General features: G+C 40.3%; 1 protein-coding gene across 1 annotated transcript; it reads right to left on the bottom strand.

Moving 5' to 3' along the window:
- Positions 1-4846: 4846 nt before the first annotated feature.
- Positions 4847-14390, bottom strand: LOC138340314 (uncharacterized). The gene is made up of 2 exons (XM_069292027.1): positions 14146-14390; positions 4847-5087 (listed from the first exon to the last, which is right to left on the bottom strand). Exons 1-2 carry the CDS (start codon positions 14388-14390, stop codon positions 4847-4849), a joined length of 486 nt encoding a protein of 161 aa, XP_069148128.1.
- Between the last annotated feature and the right edge of the window lie 600 nt (positions 14391-14990).

The raw sequence follows: 14990 nt of genomic DNA, 5'->3' as shown, positions 1-14990 counted from the left end.
GGACTCTTAACTTTTTTTTACTTTAATCTTAACTTTCCTTGTATTGAAATATGGATTCAAGGACAATGATACCATGTTTGTGGATGATTTCATGATGTTTCAATGTACTTTAGAATGTTGGAATAAACTAACAATTTTTGGTAAATCACTTAGGAACTTGTATGAAAAGATGGGGGGAGGGGGGGAACGCGATCTAAGGTGACCCTAGCGCTCTTAGAGGCGCGGGGCGCTAAATCCGGACGAACAGAGACTGTCCTAAGGGGCTCTAGCTGGCGCGGTGTACCAGGCCCTGTCTAACAGAGTCTTCCATGAGGAGCGCAGGTAGGCAGGGCGCCCAGGGCTTGTCAGACGGGATTTCTGACTTTTCTTCTCTGATTTTCAACTCTAAACCTCCTAAAGTTCCGTGTATCCTCCTCCAAATACTTTGGATCACTAATATCCTCAATACCCAAAAGTTTATACTTGTAAAATAGCCCAAAACACGAATTAAAACCACTAAAGGTACACTACAACTCTACCAACCAGCTTTCAACAATTGTTCATCAAGAACTTCAAGATTTATCAATCAATCAATACAAAACTTGCTAAATTAAACATAATGGTGTGTGGGTAAACAACCCCAACACATAAAGATGTCAGATACCTCGATAGGGATCATCCCCCATGAATACCATTGGAGAAACATTAACGTTCTTGAAGAACTCTTGATTTCTTTATCTCCTCTCTCTTCTCCCCCAGCCCTAAGCATTCTAAACCTCTCTAAAACTGATTTGGGACTTGGTTTAACCCCTAATAAACCCTTAAAATGAATTAGCAAATACTAGGGTAAATAAAGACTACTTTATTCTTACTAGAATCTTGATTGGACTTTGTTCAGTCCAATAACCCTATTTCTGAAAGACATGTCTCTCTGATAAGACATTGAAAATGCGCAAACTCGACAACTTTGGAAAGATATTCCCAAGGTATTTCAAACCATATAAAGAAATCACTCTAACATCTCCTGAGCTAGAAGTTACGGACCTTTGAAAATGACCAAAACTCATTTTTTAAAATTAGGAAAATTTTCAGATTCCCTCTTTATTTCCAAAAATGATCATTCTTGGTTTTTAGATTTTTCTTAGTTATTTCAAGTAACGATATGTTACAATATCTCCCCTTGGGAACATTCGTACTCGAACGAAAACTCTCTAACAAAGCTAAGGGTAGTAACGTTATTTCAACACTCTACCAAAAAAGCAAGTAATACATGTTTACACATAGTCTCATAAAGTGCTAAGAAGAGAATTTAATACCTTGATATGCATTCTCTCCATATTCAAATATATGGGGATATTTCCTCTTCATATCCTCTTTAGCTTAACAAGTTTCTTCTTCAACAGACCGATTCCTCCAAAGAACTTTGACTGACACAACTTCCTTTCTTCTCAACTTCTGAACTTGACGATCCAAAATTTGAACCGGAATATCCTCATAGATAAGTTATACTTAATTCCAACATTCTGAGCTGGTACAGTCTATGAGTGATTTCCGAAGAATTTCTTCAACATTGACACATGGAATACCGGATGAACTGTTTATAACTCTTGGGGTAGCTCAAACTTATATGCTACATTGCAAACCCTCTTGGACACTCTGTAAGGTCCAATATACCGGGGACTAAGTTTCCCCATCTTACCAAACCTCATAATCCTCTTCATGGGTGAAACTTTTAGGCATACCCAATCATCCACTTCAAACTCTAACGGCCTTCTCCTATCATATGTGTGGGACTTATAGCGACTCTGTTCCATTTTAAACCTCTCTTGAATCACATTTACCATTTCCCATAGCTTGGCGAACTAGATCTGATCATATTAATCCTACTTCACCAATGTCGAACCACCCAATAAGAGAGCTGCATCTTCTGCAATAAAGAGCCTCGTATAGAGCCATTTGGATACTCGAACGGTAAATGTTGTTGTATGCAAACTCAATGAGTGGTATGTGATCATCTCAATTCTCTATGATGTCGATAACACAAACTCTCAATATATCTTTTAAGGTTTGGATAGTATGCTTTGCTTGTCCATTTGTTTGAGGATGAAAAGCAGTACTGAAGTCACCTTTGAACCCAAACCTTTCTGGAAAGATTTCCAAAATTGCGCAGTAAATTATGCGCCTCTATCTGAAATAATGGAGACCAAAACTTCATGAAGTGTCACCACCTCTTGAAGGTATATTTAGCATAATCCTCGATCAAATAGGTAGTCTTTATCGGGAAGAAATGGGGTGACTTTGTCATTCGACCGACAATCACCCAAATAGAATCATGTTGCCTGCAAGATCTTGCCAAGCCTGTGATTAAGTACATATTAATCATCTCCCATTTTCATTCCAGAAGTTCTATTGTCTGTGCCAACCCTCCATGTCTTTGGTGCTCTACTTTCACTTGTTTGCAATTCGGCAACTTAGTAAAAAACTAAGCAATATATTTCTTCATGCCTTCCCACTAATATGCCTATCTCAAATCGCGATACATCTGTATGGAACCTGGATGAATGGAATATCTAGAGCTATGAGCCTCTCCCATGATCCTCTCTTAGATTCCATCCACCCTAGTTACACACAATCTGCCTTGGTACATTAGTACACCTTATCCCTTTTTTTTCAAAAACCAATACTCTTTGCTTATGACTATTTGCCTTCATGTCAAGCAAAATGGGGTTTTTGTCTTGTTTATCTTTCACCTCAGACACTAGTGATTATTCAGCCCCATTAGTCACCACTATCCCTCCTTCTGTGAAGTCCATAAGCCTGACTCCTGGACATGTAAATCTGTGCACATCTTTAGCTAACTCCCTTTTTTCTTCTTCAATATGAGTGGTACTCCCCATGGATAACCTGCTTAAGGAATCAACACCCACATTTGCCTTACCTTTGTGGTAAAGAATACTCATATCGTAACCATTGAGTCATTCTAACATATCCTTTGTTTGAGATTTGAATCCTTTAGACTGAACTCATATTGGAGGCTTTTGTGATCAGTGAATATGTCAACATGAATACCATACAAGTAGTGGAGCCTATATTTAAAGTAAACACTACTATAGAAAGTTCCAAGTCATGCATTGTATAATTATTTTGAAGAACCTTCAACTGTCTAGAGGACATAAGATATAATCTTGCCATTCTAAAGTAACACATAGCCCAAACAAGCTCTCGATATATTACAGTATACCACAAAACCTTGAGTACCATTTTTAAGTTCAATAACGGAGTGGTAGTTAGACTGTTTTTCAATTCCTGAAAGCATTTCTCACAAACTTCAGACCATTGAAACTTGACTTTCTTTTGAGTTAGTATGGTCAAAGGAAACAAGATAGATGAAAATCCTTCAATAAATTTCTTATAATATCCAGCCAAACCCAAGAAACACCATATATCTATTAGAGATGTTAGTCTAGGCCAACTCTGAACTACTTCTATCTTCTGGGTATCAACTCTAATCCCATCTCCACAAACAATATGGCCCAAAATTCGCTCTTGGAGAACTTGGCATATAACTCCTTATCTTTCAAGGTCTCCAGAACAATCCCAAGGTGACTAACATGATCTTCTTCATTCCTTGAATAAACTAGTACATTATCAATGAAGACGATGACAAACAGAACTTACTAAGATTTGAAGACTTTGTTCATAATATCCATGAACATTGCTCGTGCATTTGTCAAACAAAAGGACATAACTAAAAACTTATAATGTTTATATCTTGTTCTAAAAGTTGTCTTTGGAATGTCACATTCCCTAACTCTCAATTGATTGTAGCCTGATCTAAAATCAATTTTTGACAAGAAAAAAGCACCCTGAAGCTGGTTGAAAAGACCCTTTATCCTTGGAAGAGGATATTTACTCTTGAGGGTCACCTTATTCAATTGCTGGTGCATTTGTCAAGCCAAAGAACATAACTAAAAACTCATAATGCATATATATTGATCTAAAAGTTTTCTTTGGAATGTAACATTCTCTAACTCTCAATTGATTGTAGCCTGATCTGAGATCAATTTCGAGAATAAAGAAGGACTTTAAAGATGGTCGAAAAGATCCTCTATCGTTGGAAGAGGATATTTAGTCTTAATGGTCACCTTATTCAATTGGTGGTAGTCTATACACATTCTAAGGGAACCAACTTTTTTCTTTATAAACAATAACGAAGCGCCCCTAGGTGAGACACTTTATCGAATGAAGCCTTTAGTTAACAAATATTTCAATTGTACTTTTAGATCTTTTAACTTTGCAGGTGCCATTCTATATGGAGGAGTAGAGATAGGACGAGTATCTGGAGTGATGTCTATGCCAAATTTTATCTCTCTTTTGAGAGGGACTCCGGGTGGATCATTAAGAAAGACTTTTTGAAACTCTTTCACTATGGAAACTGACTGAAGGGAAGGTACCTCAGCACTTGAGTAATTAACTCGGACTAAGTGTTAGATACACCCCTTTGAAATTAACTTCCTTTCCTTAAGGTAAGAAATGAATCGACCCTTAGGCACTACTGAGCCACTACTCCACTAAATGAAAGACTCATTAGGAATCTAAAACTTGACAACTCGAGTTCTACAATCTAGTTACGCAAAACATGCATGAAGCCAGTCCATACCTAGAATGACATAAAAAATCTATCATTTCTAGCTCTACAGGATCAGGCATGGTGTTCTTGTTATTAATGGAAATTGACCAATCATCAGAGACTCTTTTCGCTAAATTAGACTCCCCAAGAGGTGTAAAACACATAAGGGTTCAAAAAGTTTTTAGGATGGATCTAAAACTTATTTGATACATAAAGAGTTACAAAAGGTAAACTTGCTCATGGGTCTAACAAAGCATAAACATCAAAATTAAAAACTTTGATCATACCCGTGACAACATATGGAAAATTCTCTTGCTCTTGGCGGCTACTGATTGCATAAAGACGACTTGCCCTTCCGCTAGTACCACAAGTGGCCCTATCTAGTGGAGAAACTGATGATGACTGGTCTCTATTGCCCGGATTTCCACCACATAGCTTGTTCTTAGGGTACTCTCTCATGAAGTGACCTTCTTGACCACTGTTAAAGCAACCTATGTGGCAATCACGACACTTATCAGGGATGTTTCTACCACACTTAGAACATGTAGGAGCTCAACTTCCTCCTTGTGTCACCTACCTTAATATTGGGTTGGCCTAGCCTTGACGTTCTTAGAATTTTGGCAATTATACTCACCTCTGTTTCTGTAACGACCTTTTTAGTCATTTTGAGCAGCAGATTTTATTTCTGGAAAAACTGGCTGAGACGACGGATCCCACGACGGACCATCATGGGCACGATGGACCGTCGAGGGGGTCTCATTCCAAAACACTTAGAATTCTGAAATTTGGGTACTGAAATCGGCTCACTGAACTTCGTAATGGAATGGCAGGACGGACCGTCGTGGGCACGACGGACCGTCCCACATCTTCCACAGAAATTTAGTCTCTGAACTCTTGCAACGACCCAGCAGGACGGACCGTCGCAGGCACGACGGCCCGTCACAGACTACGTAATCCCAGGCTGAGTCGGATTTCTTTAAATGTTTTAAGGGGGCGTTTTGGACTATTCCTGCTATAATTATAAAATTAGTGTGTTAATGTTAATAATTTAACTACTTGAGGGTTAAAAGAGATAACCTTGAATTAATTAACGGGTTAAATTCATCATATTTCATACTTAATTATATGCTAATTAGGGTAAAAGAAAGAGGGTTTGAATAAGAAAAAGAAAAGAACAGAAAGAGAGGGAGAAACGATCTCGAGAGAGAGGAATGAAGAGGAAAGCAAATATCTTGAGGAAATTGCTTGCTTGATCACGAATCTTCGGTGGAGGTAGGTTATGGTTTTTTTATGCTTTTCATAGTAAACTCTTAATAGCGAATGATATGTATTGGGTAGTATTGTAAACCCTTCTATGTGCTTAATTGTATGCTTGCATGAATGTGATTACATAATTGTGATGAAATAAGCATGATTAAGCTATTGAATCCCAAATCATGAAAATCTCTTGTTAATGATGATGCCTTGATATAAAAGAAGGCTTGATGAACTAAAGTAATGATATGATGATGCCTTGGTATAAAAGAAGGCTTGATGAACTAAAGTAATGAGATGATGATGCCTTGGTATAAGAGAAGGCTTGATGAATTAATAGAATGATATTAGTGGAGCGGGTGTCACGAACTGACACGTAGAATTAGGGGATCGGGTGTCACGAACCGACACGTAGAATTAGGAGATCGGGTGTCACGAACCGACACGTAGAATTAGGGGATCGGAGTGTCACGTTCCGACACATAGTATTAGGGGATCGGAGTGTCACATTCCGACACATAGTAGTAGGGGAGCGGAGTGTCACGTGCCGACACAAGAGGAATAAAGATAATGAATCTTGGAATTAAGTTAATAAATTCAAATGAAAAGAAACCATTTCACAAATGAGTATGATATGGAGGCCTCAGTCCTCATGAGTGTACTTGACGTTATTTATCAAAGATTCTTGTACATATTGTTGCTACAGATTGAGTATTGTAGTTGATTTATGATATGATCTGATATATATTGTTTTCTATTTTGGGTTGGCCGATGATATCTACGAAGTACCCGTGTTTTGTACTGACCCCTACTTGTATGTTTCTTTCCTTGTTATTTATGGAGTGCAGCAAACGTGCCGTCGTCTTCAACTCAACCGCAACTCTAGCCAGTCTTCATTACACCGGAATTCAGGGTGAGCTAACGCTTCTAGCTTGGACTGGATCTTCTTCATGTCTCGATGCCTTGAAGTTCCGGCATGGACTAGCTTTTTATTTATTCTAGTTTTCTAGATACTCTTAGCTTTAGTAATTTGAGGATAAATGTTCTTGTGATGATGACTTCCAGATTTTGAGGATAATAATAGTTGTCGAGTTTTTAGAAGTTATTTAATTGATTTTCATTAATGAGTTTAAGTCTTTCGCATTATATTGTGTTATTATATTTGAAATGTTGGGTTTTTTATTGATTGGTTCGCTCATATAGGAGGGTAAGTGTGGGTGCCAGTCGCGGCTCGATTTGGGTCGTGACAAACTTGGTATCAGAGCATTACGTTCGTTGGTCTCATCACACAAGAACGAGTCTAGTAGAGTCTTAAGGAACTGTAGGGGGACGCCTTTACTTTTTTTTGAGAGGCTATAAGACTTTAGAAAATTCCATTCTTTCTTTCTTTCTTTCGTGCTATTACTTGGATCCAATTGGTATCTAGGTGATACAAATTGGTATCTGACCATCTTCACTCTATTTCGCAGATAGTTAGAACTAGAGCAACAACCGCGCCAACATAAACATCGACAAGACAAGATGCATATGAGCCAACCACTGAGACTGTAGCTCAAAGAGGAGCAGTAGCAAGAGGCCGCGGTAGAGGTTGCGGGAGGACGTCCTCTAGAGGAAGAGGACGAATGCCTGGCCCATCTGGTACTAGGGCGGTGACTCCTCCACCGACTGAGGAAGTAGTAAGAGAAGGGGAGGATGGGGAAAATGAACAAGTACAGAATGAGGAATTACCACCCCAACCTACCCCAGAGATGATCAATCAGGTTCTTGCTTATCTTAGCGGGTTATCTGATCAAGGCCAAGCGCCTCCAGTGTTTTCTACACCAGCACCTCAGGCTCCGGAGATACAACATGCGGCTACTGTGGCTCCCCGCATGGATGCCTCATTGGAAATAGGCACGTTTCCTCATCTGACTACAGGGCCTATAATGACAAATGATCAGCATGAACTTTTCAGTAAGTTCTTGAAATTGAAACCTCCAGTCTTCAAGGGTGTTGAATCTAAGGATGCCTACAATTTTCTGGTTGACTTTCATGAGCTGCTACACAAGATGGGTATAGTAGAATGGTTTGGTGTTAAGTTTGTGACTTATCAGTTCCAAGGGAACGCCAAAATATTGTGGCGGTCACATGTTGAGTGTCAACCAATAGAGGCACCACCTATGACTTGGTCATCATTCTCTAGCTTGTTTATGGAGAAGTATATCCCCTGTACTTTGAGGGATAGGAAAAGAGATGAGTTCTTGAGCTTAGAGCAAGGTAGGATGTCGGTTACCGCATATGAGGCTAAGTTTCGTGCATTATCCAGGTATGCCACCCAACTTTGTCTCAGTCCACACGATCGGATTCGCCATTTTTTGAAGGGGTTGAGGTCAGAATTGTGGATTTCAGCCTTACAGGTTGTGGCTACGGCAAAATCCTTTCAAGAAGTAGTAGACTTCGTGATAGAGGTGGAAGGAGTAAAGGCAGATGACTTCACCATGGCATCGACATCAAAAAGGTTTCGAAAGGGAGGTGAGTTTAATGGTTCTTACTCTAGAGGACAGGGTTCAGGAGGTTACTCAGTCCGACCAATTCAGTCTTCACTACAGACTGTAGTTGAGGGTCCACTCAGACCGGTCACCACTTCTCTGAGAGACCTATGCTTGACTCCAGGGAGTGTTGTGGATGTGGGGAGACTGGACATATAAGGAGGAATTGTCCAAAACAGAGTTATAGACCCTCAATAGCTAGAGGTAGAGGTGGTCATGGTAGAGGCCGCTATTCTGGAGGACGTGGTGGCCGAGGTAATGGTGGTCACCAAAACGGCCGGGGTGACGGACAAATGGGAACTACTGCAGCGCAACATGGTAGGGGCAACGGGCAGACAGGTGATAGGGCCCATTGTTATGCTTTCCCTGGGAGATCTGAAGCGGAGACATCTGATGGTGTCATCACAGGTAATCTTTTGGTTTGTGATTGCATGGCTTCTGTATTGTTTGATCCTTGATCCATATTTTCTTATGTATCTTCCTCATTTGCTAATGGTCTTAATTTACATTGTGAATTGCTTGACATGCCTATTCGTGTTTCTACCCCGGTGGGTGAGTCTATGATAGTTGAAAAAGTATATAGGTCTGGTCTGGTGACTTTTATGGGGAGCAATACTTATGTAGACTTTGTTATCTTAGAAATGGTTGATTTTGATGTAATTCTAGGTATAACTTGGCTTTCTCCGAATTTTGCGATCTTGGATTGTAATGCTAAAACTGTGACGTTAGCCAAGCCTGGGACAGATCTGTTAGGGTGGGAGGGTGACTACACTTCCAATCCGGTTCGTATCATCTCCTTTCTTCGTGCTAAGAAAATGGTTAGTAAGGGTTGTTTAGCGTTCTTGGCACATCTCAGGGATGATACTACCCAAGTACCTCCAATTGAGTCGGTTTCGGTAGTTCGTGAGTTTTTAGATGTGTTTCCCGCAGACCTTCCGGGTATACCACCGGATAGGGATATTGACTTCTGCATTGATCTTGAACCGGGTACTCGCCCCATTTCTACACCCCCTTATAGAATTGCTCCTGCGGAGTTGAGAGAGTTAAAGGCCCAACTTCAAGATTTGTTGAGCAAAGGCTTCATTAGACCAAGTGCATCTCCTTGGGGGGCTCTGGTGTTATTTGTGAAGAAGAAGGATGGGAGTTTTTGGATGTGCATAGACTACCGGCAGTTGAACAAGGTAACTATTAAGAACAAGTATCCCATTCCTCGCATTAATGACTTGTTCGATCAGTTACAAGGTGCTTGTGTCTTCTCTAAGATTGACTTGAGGTCCGGTTATCATTAATTGAAAATACGGGCAACGGATGTGCCAAAGACTGCTTTACGGACCAGGTATGGGCATTACGAATTTGTAGTGATGTCTTTTGGTCTTACGAATGCCCCTGCTGCTTTCATGAGCTTGATGAACGGGATTTTTAAGCCATATCTTGATCTCTTTGTGATTGTATTTATTGATGATATATTGGTATACTCAAAGAGCAAGACGGAACATGAGGAGCACTTGAGAATGGTATTGGAAATGTTGAGGGAGAAAAAGCTTTATGCCAAATTCTCCAAGTGTGAGTTTTGGCTAGATGCAGTGTCCTTCTTGGGGCATGTGGTTTCTAAGGATGGGGTGATGGTGGATCCTTCTAAGATTGAGACATTGAAGAATTGGGTAAGACCTACTAATGTGTCTGAAATAAGGAGCTTTATTGGTTTAGCTAGCTATTACCGTCGATTTGTCAAGGGATTCTCTTCATTGCTTCCCAATTGACGAACTTGACTAAACAGAATGTTCCATTTGTATGGTCGGACGAATGTGAGGAAAGCTTTCAGAAACTCAAGACCTTGTTTACTACTGCACCAATCCTTACCCTCCCAGTGGAAGGTAAGAATTTCATTGTCTATTGTGATGCATCCTATTCGGGTTTGGGTGCAGTGCTAATGCAAGAGAAGAACGTAATTGCTTATGCTTCAAGGCAATTAAAGGTGAACGAACGTAATTATCCGACCCATGATTGGGAATTGGCTGCAGTAGTGTTTGCCTTAAAGCAATGGAGACACTATCTATATGGAGTTAAGTGTGAAGTATACACGGATCATCGTAGCCTACAATATGTCTTTACTTAAAAAAAATTGAATTTGAGACAGAGGAGATGGATGGAACTACTGAAGGACTACGATATCACTATCTTGTATCATCCGGCAAAGGCTAATGTTGTGGCAGACGCCTTCAGTACAAAGGCAGGGAGCATGGGAAGTCTAGCTCACTTGCAAGTTTCTAGACGTCCATTGGCTAGAGAGGTTCAAACTCTGGCCAACGACTTTATGAGGTTAGAAGTAAATGAGAAGGGAGGATTGTTGGCTTGTGTGGAGGCGATATCTTCTTTTCTTGACAAGATCAAGGGGAAACAGTTTGATGATGAGAAACTAAGCCGAATTTGGGATATGGTGTTGCGAGGAGAGGCTAAAGAAGCAATAATGGATGAGGAAGGTTTTTTGAGAAATAAGGGAAGGGTATGTGTGCCCCGTGTTGATGATGTAATCCACACTATTCTTACAGAGGCTCATAGTTCTGGATATTCTATACATCCTGGTGCAACGAAGATGTACCGTGACCTAAAGCAACACTTATGGTGGAGTAGGATGAAGCGCGACATTGTGGATTTTGTTGCCAAATGTCCAAATTGTCAGCAAGTAAAGTATGAACACCAGAGGCCCGGAGGAACACTTCAGAGAATGCCCATTCTTGAATGGAAGTGGGAGAGAATTGCAATGGACTTCGTGGTTGGTCTTCCAAAGACATTGGGGAAGTTTGACTCTATTTGGGTAATTGTGGACAGATTAACAAAGTCTGCTCATTTCATTCCGGTCAAGGTGACTTATAATGCAGAGAGAAGTTAGCCAAAATTTACATCTCAGAAATTGTTCAATTGCATGGAGTTCTACTCTCCATCATATCAGATAGAGGTACGTAGTTTACTTCTAAGTTTTAGAGAACATTGCATGCTGAATTAGGTACTAGGTTGGACCTTAGTACTGCATTTCACTCTCAGACCGATGGTCAGTCTGAGCGAACAATTCAAGTGTTGGAGGATATGCTTCGTGCATGTGTGATAGAATTTGTAGGCCATTGGGATAACTTCTTACCCTTAGCAGAGTTCTCATACAACAATAGCTATCACTCAAGTATTGATATGGCTCCATTCGAGGCATTGTATGGGAGAAGATGTAGGTCTCCCATTAGTTGGTTTGATGCATTTGAGGTTAGACCTTGGGGTACTGATCTTTTGAGGGATTCATTAGAGAAGGTGAAATCTATTCAAGAAAAGCTTTTAGTGGCTCAAAGAAGACAAAAGGAATATGCAGATCGAAAGGTTAGAGACTTGGAGTTCATGGAGGGTGAGCAAGTCTTGCTGAAGGTTTCACCCATGAAAGGGGTGATGCGGTTTGGAAAAAGAGGTAAGCTATTGTTGGAAAAAGAGGTAAGCTATATTGGACCATTTGAAGTACTTAAGTGAGTAGGGGAGGTGGCTTATGAATTATCCTTGCCCCCAGGACTGTCAGGAGTGCATCCGGTATTTCATATGTCTATATTGAAGAGGTACCATGGGGATGGAAACTACATTATTCGTTGGGATTCGGTTCTTCTTGATGAGAATTTGACTTATGAGGAGGAGCCTGTTGCCATTCTAGATAGAGAAATTCGCAAGTTGAGATCAAGGGAGATTGCATCCATCAAGGTTCAATGGAAGAATCGACCCGTTGGAGAAGCCACTTGGGAGAAGGAGGCAGATATGGAGAAAGATACCCACATCTGTTTACAGATTCAGGTACTCCTTTTCGCCCTTGTTTTCCTTCTTCTTGATCGTTCGAGAACGAACGATGGGTAAATTGGTATCTATTATAATGACCTGTTTAGTCGTTTTGAGCAGCAGATTTTATTTCTCGAAAAACTGGCTGAGACGACGGATCCCACGACGGACCGTCATGGGCACGACGGACCGTCGAGGGGTCTCGTTCCAAAATACATAGAATTCTGAAATTTGGGTACTGAAATCGACACTCTGAACTTCGTAACGGAATGGCAGGACGGACCGTCGTGGGCACGATGGACCGTCACACATCTTCCACAGAAATTTAGTCTCTGAACGTTGCGAAGACCCAGCAAGATGGACCGTCACAGGCACGACGGCCCGTCACAGACTACGTAATCCCAGGCTGAGTCGAATTTCTTTAAATGTTTTATGGGGGCGTTTTGGACTATTCCTGCTATAATTATAAAATTAGTGGGTTAATGTTAATAATTTACCTACTTGAAGGTTAAAAGAGATAACCTTGAATTAATTAATGGGTTAAATTCATCATCTTTTATACTTAATTATATGCTAATTAGGGTAAAAGAAAAAAAGAAAAGGACAGAAAGAGAGGGAGAAACGATCGAGAGAGAGGAACGAAGAGGAAAGCAAAGATCTTGAGGAAATTGCTTGCTTGATCACGAATCTTTGGTGGAGGTAGGTTATGGTTTTTTTTATGCTTTTCATAGTAAACTCTTAATAGCGAATGATATGTATTGGTTAGTATTGTAAACCCTTCTATGTGCTTAATTTATGCTTGCATGAATGTGATTACATAATTGTGATGAAATAAGCATGATTAAGCTATTGAATCCCAAATCTTGAAAACCCCTTGTTAATGATGATGCATTGATATAAAAGAAGGCTTGATGAACTAAAGTAATGAGATGATGATGCCTTGGTATAAAAGAAGGCTTGATGAACTAAAGTAATGAGATGATGATGCCTTGGTATAAGAGAAGGCTTGATGAATTAATAGAATGATATTAGTGGAGCGGGTGTCACGAACCGACACGTAGAATTAGGGGATCGGGTGTGAAGAACTGACACGTAAAATTAAGGGATCGGGTGTTACGAACTGACACGTAGAATTAGGGGATCGCGTGTCACGAACTGACACGTAGAATTAGGGGATCGGGTGTCACGAACCGACACATAGAATTAGGGGATCGGAGTGTCACGTTCCGACACATAGTATTAGGGGATCGGAGTGTCACATTCCGACACATAGTAGTAGGGGAGCGGAGTGTCACGTCCCGACACAAGAGGAATAAAGATAATTAATCTTGGAATTAAGTTAATAAATTTGAATGAAAAGAACCTATTTCCCAAATGAGTATGATATGGAGGCTTGAGTCCTCATGAGTGTACTTGACGTTATTTATCAAAGATTCTTGTACATGTTGTTGCTACAGATTGAGTATTGTAGTTGATTTATGATATGATCTGATATATATTATTTTCTATTTTGAGTTGGCCGATGATATCTACTCAGTACCCGTGTTTTGTACTGACCCCTACTTGTATGTTTCTTTCCTTGTTATTTGTGGAGTGCAGCAAACGTGCCGTCATCTTCAACTCAACCACAACTCTAGTCAGTCTTCATTACACCGGAATTCAGGGTGAGCTAACGCTTCTAGCTTGGACTGGATCTTCTTCTTCATGTCTCGATGCCTTGAAGTTCCGGCATGGACTAGCTTTTTATTTATTTAAGCTTTCTAGATACTCTTAGCTTTAGTAATTTGAGGATAGATGTTCTTGTGATGATGACTTCCAGATTTTGGGGATAATAATAGTTGTCGAGTTTTTAGAAGTTATTTAATTGATTTTCATTAATGAGTTTAAGTCTTTCGCATTATATTGTGTTATTATATTCGAAATGTTGGGTTTTGTATTGATTGGTTCGCTCACCTAGGAGGGTAAGTGTGGGTGCCAGTCGCTGCTCGATTTGGGTAGTGACAGTTTCTGGGCGAAGACGCACTAACAGATGAAGGTGCATGCCCCTTTTGTTTCTGGAATTTTGGTCGACTTGAAGAACCCTTCTGTTGACCAGACTCATTCACAGTCTTAATTTTCTTGTTTCGATACTCCTCTCTATCCCTCAGCTTCTCCACTTCAACTTCTTGCACATAGACCATTAACCTTAAAATGTCCATGTCCCAATAAATATTGCAACCCTACCTTCTTTTCTTGAAGCACAACCCAAACCACCAAAAAACAAACTCATTCTGCTATTTATATCCTTAACCATATCATGATCATAAAGAGACAGTTGGGTGAACTTCAAACCCATACTCATGCACACTTAATGAATGCTGCTTAAGAGTGCGGAACTCGTATACCTTTGCTTCCTTTAGTTCCCAGAGAAAGAAACTCACCAAGAAGGCTTCTTCAAAGCAAGCCCAACTCAGATGCGGTGCATCCTCAACTTTTCCCTCCTTCCACTAATCAAACAAAGTCCTAGCTACATTCATGAGTCGATATGCGACTATCTCAACTCTCTTTGTATCAGCCACATACGTCACATCGAATACCTTGTTCGCGTCTTCCATAAAGTTTTCGTGATCGTCAGTAGTTCTTGAACGAATGAAGCTTGGGGAATTCATCCTCAAGAATTTCCAAATTCTTGAAGTTTCAGGCCTTTCTTGTTGAGCTCCCCTTTATTTCCCAACCTAGTTAATCACTGCTTGGCTTAGCATACGGATAGCCTCACAAAACTCAGCATTGGTAACTTTCCCTTGAGGTTGCACTTTAGG

The sequence above is a fragment of the Solanum lycopersicum genome, chromosome 12 (genome assembly GCF_036512215.1).
Source record: "Solanum lycopersicum chromosome 12, SLM_r2.1".
Lineage (NCBI taxonomy): Eukaryota > Viridiplantae > Streptophyta > Magnoliopsida > Solanales > Solanaceae > Solanum > Solanum lycopersicum.
Note: the sequence above shows the minus strand (reverse complement) of the source record. Positions and strands in the feature narration are given on the sequence as shown.

Bases quoted from the DNA above. Each gene is read 5' to 3' on its own strand.
- LOC138340314 (XM_069292027.1), bottom strand. From the start codon at position 14,390: ATGGACATTTTAAGGTTAATGGTCTATGTGCAAGAAGTTGAAGTGGAG. The intron at 5,088-14,145 runs GTGAGCGAACCA...TTGCTTTAACAG, and splicing joins ACCCACACTTACCCTCCTAG to TGGTCAAGAAGGTCACTTCA.